Source organism: Clarias gariepinus, chromosome 20 (assembly GCF_024256425.1).
Source record: "Clarias gariepinus isolate MV-2021 ecotype Netherlands chromosome 20, CGAR_prim_01v2, whole genome shotgun sequence".
NCBI classification, from domain to species: Eukaryota; Metazoa; Chordata; class Actinopteri; order Siluriformes; family Clariidae; genus Clarias; species Clarias gariepinus.
In genome coordinates this window covers 11,885,229-11,892,377 of record NC_071119.1, presented here as the reverse complement: position 1 = coordinate 11,892,377, position 7,149 = coordinate 11,885,229, and the positions used below count along the sequence as shown (strand labels likewise).

At 35.0% G+C, this 7,149-nt stretch overlaps 1 protein-coding gene across 1 annotated transcript; it reads left to right on the top strand.

Annotated features, from left to right (window-relative positions):
- Positions 1 to 708: 708 nt before the first annotated feature.
- On the top strand, positions 709 to 3,245 carry clrn2 (clarin 2). The gene is made up of 3 exons (XM_053479401.1): positions 709 to 961; positions 2,104 to 2,283; positions 2,977 to 3,245. The coding sequence occupies exons 1-3, from the start codon at positions 709 to 711 to the stop codon at positions 3,243 to 3,245; spliced, it is 702 nt and encodes a 233-aa protein (XP_053335376.1).
- The last annotated feature ends 3,904 nt before the right edge of the window (positions 3,246 to 7,149 follow it).

Sequence of the window (7,149 nt, the reverse complement as noted above, 5' to 3'; positions counted from 1 at the left end):
TAGAGACTAAATGTCCAAAAAGGGATAGGAATGTATGTTCAAATAACAAATTTGTCAGGTCCCCATTATACAGTACATACAGTATATTAATGGAAGGTCCTCACAAATATCAAAAGACATAAATGTTTATATATCTTTGTGGGGACCAAATGTGCACATAGGGACGAGAATGTGTGTGTGTGAGAGAGAGAGAGAGAGAGAGAGAGAGTTTAACAAATTTGTCTGGTCCCCATTATACATTTGTCAATGAAAGGTCCCCACAATGATAGAAAAACAAAAATGTGTTTGGGGGTGGGAGATAAATTTTTATGTCTTTGGAGGACCAAATGCCTGCTTAGGGATAGCAATGTTTGTGTGTGTGTGTGTTTGTTTGTGTGTGTGTGTGGCGGAGGGCATTAAAAACCCCTGGCTTGGAACTGTAGAGCAGCTAAAGTATAAGGTTTCCATCTGAGAGCGAGAGAGCTAGGTTTGACCCGACTCAGCTTCGGTTTCTGCGTCCTCACCTCAGCTACTTCAGCTTAGCCTTAAGCTACACTTCACTTTTTCCTTATTCAGACTTTTCCTGGTTGAGCAAAACATCACAAAAGGAAGCATTTATGGACTACCCGTGGACTATCCATTACTTTTTCAGGAGTCAATGTCTCGAATAGCAGTATTGTGTGACACAGTGAGAAGGAATGTGGCGGGACGGTGCATGTGAAAGTAGTAATGCCGACTCTGTGGAAGCGTATCGTGTTCTCGGTAGGCTCCATACTGAGTATCGGCTCTGTGGTGCTCCTGGTTGTGGCGCTCTCCACCGAGCGCTGGATCACTGCGACCGTCCTGTGTCAAACCGGGGTTGATCTGGTGAACGCGTCGAATCCGGAGCTTGAGCAGTTCACCGGAGATATTTACTACGGGCTCTTTCAAGGCGGCAAAACACGGAAATGCGGCCTCGGCAGTCGTCGTTTCAAAATCTACAGTGAGGATTTTTTCTATTAAATATTGAAACCCAGCAGCTACCGGCTATCAAAACTCAAAATAAACTGGTCGAACTGGTAGACCATTTTTGCCAGGTGGTTTAAAAATGTAGAAAGAAAACAAGTTTTAAGTTGCCACCAGACGTGCCAATAATGTTCAGGAGAAAGTACCAAGCTAAAAAAAAATAAAGTTGCCTGGAAGGTGCCAGATTATGTCATCATATACGGGACTTTGCATATAAATTAAAATTTTATGATGATCTGCATGTCTGAGCATGTTACATTACAGACCGAATATTAAAAATAGAATGAAGTAAAGTTTTTTTAAACACTGTTGGAAAATAATTGGGATTGTGTGATAGAAACTGTGATAGAAAAGTTTTTTTGTTTTTTTTACTAAAGTAACAGCAGTTCACAATGTATTTCATCTTCCTTGTACCCCAGCAATTTGCCACTTATTACGTCTATAGTTATTATTAATTTCATTTAGTTGGATTTTAATAGTGGTATCCCATGCCAGATTTTGTTTCCCTTTCCTTTAACAAATTAAAATGTTTTAATTTAAATTCAAATTTTGTTTGTCACATACAGTACACAGTACGATATGCAGTGAAATGCTTAAACGACTGCCCGTGACCTTGAAAATAAAAGTTTATTGACAGAAAATAAATGCGGATAAAATAAGAAATAAAATATATATATAGAAAATAACTTTGGCTAATGAGAGAGAAAAAAAAAAAAAAAAAAAAAACAAACAAACAAAAAAAAAAAAAAAAAAAAAAAAAATATATATATATATATATATATATATATATAATATAAAATATAAGAAAAATATAAGAAATATGGAAAAATAAATGATTTTTTGTATAAATACAGAAAAATATAAAAACTAGGCATTTAGGCAATTTATTTAGGCAATAATGTTAAGTGAGATGGTCTGTGTTTCAAACTTGGCAACATGTGTTTTCATGTAGCTTACTATTGTCATGCTAGGAGTTCCAGTGGAGGGAAATTCTAATGTTCTGAAGATATCAAGACATCCAATAGAACTCTGTGCTTTAATCTTATATAGTGCATAGTAATCGTATGTGTTTTTACCTTATTGTAATGTAATGTATGCTCTCTCTCTTTTTTTATATAGTTTTCCCAAAACTGATTAGAAAAATCAACAGTGGTCTTCATATGATCATAATCTTCTTCCTCTTCTTTGCTATTGGCTTTGCACTGGTGAGTCTGGCCTTCTGCATTTACAATGCCAGAAAAGTGCCTTACCAGTCCATCAAAGGACCATTAGGCCTCTATCTCTGGAACTTCATAGCAGGTAGGTTATTGATAGCTTCTGAATAGTCTATTCTTTATATAGTTTATATTTAGTCAGCATCATAAGTAATGTCACTATTGATATGAAAATGCATTTATAAATAAACATCATCCATAATCCTCCTTATTGTATCTGGAGCAAATACATTTACATCTTCTTTGAGACAGATTCGTTAGATCTTTAGAACCAGTTATTTCTTACTTATAGGTTGAATTTGGAGTGGCACGGTAGCTTAGTGGTTCCAGGGTCTGGGTTCGATTCCAACCTCTGTGTGCTTGGAGTTTGCATGTTCTCTGCGGGAACTCCAGTTTCCTACCACAGTTCAAAAACGTGCAGATTAGGCTAATTGGCGTTCCCAAATTGGCTGTAGTGTGTGTGTGTGTGTGTGTGTGTGTGTGCCCTGCGTTGGATTGGCACCCCTTCCAGGGTGCCTTGTGCCCTAAGCCTCCTGGGAGGGGCTTCCGGCCCCCTGTGACACTGTATACAAGATAAAGCGGTATAGATGATGAATAAGTGAGGTCAATTGATAATAGAAAATATAATTATATAATAGAAAATATAATAGAAAAGTTAACTTATGCAATGACTAAACATTATTATGGGTGCCAATAATTATGGTTATGTTTTTATATTAGTATATAACCTACTGCATCAAAATCTTACTTCTCAAAATCTCATTTCTCTTTTCCTCAGCTCTGTTCTGTTCTCTTGGCTTCGCCTGTTTCATCGCAGCAGTTCGGTGTCATCGATTAACAGAGCGCGTAGCGAACTTTCAGGAAAATCTGTTCACCCTTGTGGTTTTGGAAGAGAACCTGGGATTCTCATTTTGGCTCTGTGTTGCCAGCACTGCCTCGCACGGAGCCAATATTTTGGTAGTTGCTTCGAGCAAAATTCATCTACCCAAAATACAGACCAAAAAACCAGAGGAGCCTACCGCAACAGGAGACGATTTACTGTACTGAAAAAAAAAAGAACTCCAAACTTATATGAGAAACAGAAGTAAAACAGAATCTGCTTTTGAGTCCTGTAAACCAGCTGTGTTGTACAAAATGCTGTAAACTGTAGAAAACAAAAATATCCTGGTAACATGCTGTATGTGTATAACAACATCTGAGTCAACACCCTGTTTGTTCGTATGTTATCTAATTTTAATGTCGACGTCCAATAGACATCCAAGTGTGGATGGATAAAAGAACTTATACTCATATTGAAAAGCTGCAGTTTATTGACACTGTTTACTGACATTGTCAATGTTATCTATTGACAATGCCGAATTATAATGCAACATTTGCACAAAAAAAAGCACAAAAAAAATGGATGTCTATTTGAACCCCTCAAAATGATAATTATTTCATAACTCCTTTTTTTTTTTTTTTTTATCTTTTTTTTATCAAATATCCCTTCAGGGGCTCTGTAGGTCTTATGATGTGGATTCAAAATGCATTACATTTTTATAATAAATGACAAATGGCCAGCTTTTCAATAATGCTGCTGCAATATGCAGTCATAGAAATGATAACATGAACCTCTAGACAACTTGTTTAAAGCTTTTGGAAACAATTTAATTAGAATACAAAGCATAAAACATAAGAGTCCATACATGTTATAGCAGTTTAGCTGCAAAATATGACACAGATGCGTGTTTTGTTGTAACCTTGTCATACTTCAAACAAACATTACGAGAGGAATTTAATGATGATAATATTCATTTATTATTATTATTATTATTATTATTATTATTATTAATAATAATAATAATAATAATAATTGAACATATTTTATCGATAAACATAAAACAAAGTGTTCTTTCATAGGTTCTGTGTCATTTGCTTATTTTTTTATTTGAATATCACATTATATACTCTTTTTATTTGTCATGTTTCTACACAATTGTTTATTTATAAAAAAAATAATATTAATATTGTAGCAGGCACAATAGAATGAAGTGCTATATATAAATAATATATAAAAAAATTTTAAGGAAACTTTTTATTACCAAAATATAAGTTTAATTGGATCAACTTGGAACCATTGAAACAAAACTCATGTATTTAAACATGCAATTGTAAAAAAAAACAAAAAAAAAACTAGTTCCTTTCCCTGGCTTTCATCTGGGGAGGAATATAAGAGTAGAATAAAAGAGTAGAATCAGTCTCTCTCTCTCTCTCACACACACACACACACACACACACACACAGAAAAACAACAACACCCCCCCCCCACACACACACACACACACAAACCATCAGATTAATACTATGGCATTTCAAAATGTATTTATGACCCTTCTGTACCCAAGTACAAAATCTAACAAAATACAAAACCTCTTCTTTAAATTGAACATAAAATGACACAAATTGGATAAAGAACTCATCTCTAATAATCATTAAAGCTGCCAGTTATTTCTTAAACTCCCATATTAAACTGAATCCTTTGCTTTTATCGCTGAGAGGACTTAATGTGTATATCATACCTTTAGTTCTCTTCTTTTTATGAGCAATTTGGGAATGCCAGTTAACCCAATCTGCATGTCTTTGGACTGTGGGAGGAAACCCACCAAGCACAGGAAATTAAAGCAGAAGAAATTTTATTAATTAATTTATTTTTAATAGGGTGATAGGGAAAGGTACACAAGCACATGGGCATAATTGCAGCTTTAAAAAGATGGCAAACAAACCAATTTAAGGACTTGTGAGAGCTTCACAAGGTAATGGAATGAGGCTGGAGTCAGTGCATCAAGAGCCACCATGCACAGGTATTTCCAGAAATTATGCAACAACTGTTCCTGTACATCTTACAAAATATTTCAATATTTTGAGGCACTGGATTTTTAAGTTCCATGGGCTGTAAATAAAATTGTAATATTTCACGTTGCATGTAATGAATTTATAATATATGACAATTTTACTTTTAAAAAACTTTTTATGTGCTAAGTTTTTAAGATAAGATATATATTTAAGTTGCACATTAACTCAAAGAAGAAAAAACAGGAGAATAAGCATGACTAATATTTCTCATGAGATAAAAACAATACTTGTTGATTGAGTGATTGATGCTGGAATTAGCTAAAGGGAGGCTAGACAGCAAGTCCAGACATATTTGAGCAACTACATCATTGTTGGAGTCATTAAAGGCCAGTAAGAATTTAAAGTAAGACAAATTGCCCTTTCTATTTACGAAGCATGTTTCTGTTTAATTCTTTTTTTTTAAGCCGTACAATGGGACAATGGGAGCTCCAGACACCCGCCACATGCCACGGTGGTATATTCCTTATCCACTGCTGATTGCTTGAATCTGCTAAATAGAGCCACATTTATAATGTAGTTCCACATTTATATTGTGATAGAAATTGTGTATGAGAAAAAGATCTCAGCAGTACGATGATGAGTGCAACTGACATCACCAAGCACTTTGGCCTTCTGACTCAACCTGCATTAGCCCCATATTTATCAACATGAGAAACTCCCTCAGTGTGGTGACATTATAAGTGACTAGACAGACATTAAACTGACAAATTGACCCATTCGGTCGCTCTGTAATTATTAATAATTAATGATGGCCCAGAATCCTTTTAGTGTCCTCATGGGGAAGAAGTTAATGAAATTTGAAAATATAATTAAATACATAATATAAAACCGGCCCTGTTTATCTCCTAGACCAGCTTAATGCATTGAAGAAGGATTTCAGGGTGGCTGTAGGCTTTCGTATCCAAACTGTAGCTACCTTTATGAATGTAATAAAGCTGAAAGCAGGTTAATTTAATTATTATTCTATTATCTAGTAGATCATGCTGAGCTCAGCTTTAGATCACAGCTTTAGAGGAACACTGACTACACTGACCATACTGATCACAGATCTCTTGATACCAGGGAGAGCGGAGATTACACCATTACACCCTCACACACCACATATGATACACAGAACCTGATACACTTATTAGTCAGTTATTCATCATCAAGCAAATTACTCAATACTACCATGTATTCCACATTAGTTACTATAAAACTAGCATTTATGCAGACATAAGTGTTTCTTAACTCTATATATAAACATATATGTTTTACTGGTTATACATGTTGATTTAAGTGAAAAAGAAGCAGATCTCCAGCAGATGGCGCCCTAGTCAACAAAATCAACTTACAGTTTTCAAATACTCTGAACCTGCTGAATTTAATACTCATGTAGTAATGTTTCCTAATACAATGCTGTATAAAGAATGTTATAGCCTATATATATATATATATATATATTAATCTCATTGGAAGATATGCCCTTTTTAATGCTTTTCAACATTGAATGCTCTACAAAATTAGTATTAAAGTGAAAATGAATTTCTACAAAATAAGGTTTATTAATTTGATTTCATTATGAAACCTGAAATGAAAGATTGCACAGGTATTCACCCCCTTCAAATTGGTTAGTTACTGCATTGAGCCTGTGTAGATGGGGCTCAATCTGCTTTGCACATCTGGACACTTGGTTTTACGTCGTTAATTTGTTCTTTGCAAAACTGCCCCATGTCTTTCATCTTGAACAGGGATTAAACAGGTGAACAGTCCTTTTCAAGTCCGGCCACAAATTCAAAATTTAATTGAGCTCTGAGCTTCGACTTGGTCACTCCAGAACATTCACCTCATTTCATAAACCATTTCTGTTTCGCCTCCAGGATTTCCCTATACTTGTCTAATTTCTGTTTATCTTTAACAATGTCTTGTTCTTCAGGGCCTGCTGCCAAGAAGCATCTCAAACTCATTTGGAGTGGAGTTTGTGTGTTTGTAATAATGTGCAGTAATCTGTTTGCTGTCCACCAAGCATAGCATCTAGCCTTTTTGTCATGGGCAAAAAGCTCTTATTAGTCTCTTCATT

Bases quoted from the DNA above. Each gene is read 5' to 3' on its own strand.
- clrn2 (XM_053479401.1), top strand. From the start codon at position 709: ATGCCGACTCTGTGGAAGCGTATCGTGTTCTCGGTAGGCTCCATACTG. The intron at 962-2,103 runs GTGAGGATTTTT...TTTTTTATATAG, and splicing joins TCGTCGTTTCAAAATCTACA to TTTTCCCAAAACTGATTAGA. The intron at 2,284-2,976 runs GTAGGTTATTGA...TCTTTTCCTCAG, and splicing joins TCTCTGGAACTTCATAGCAG to CTCTGTTCTGTTCTCTTGGC.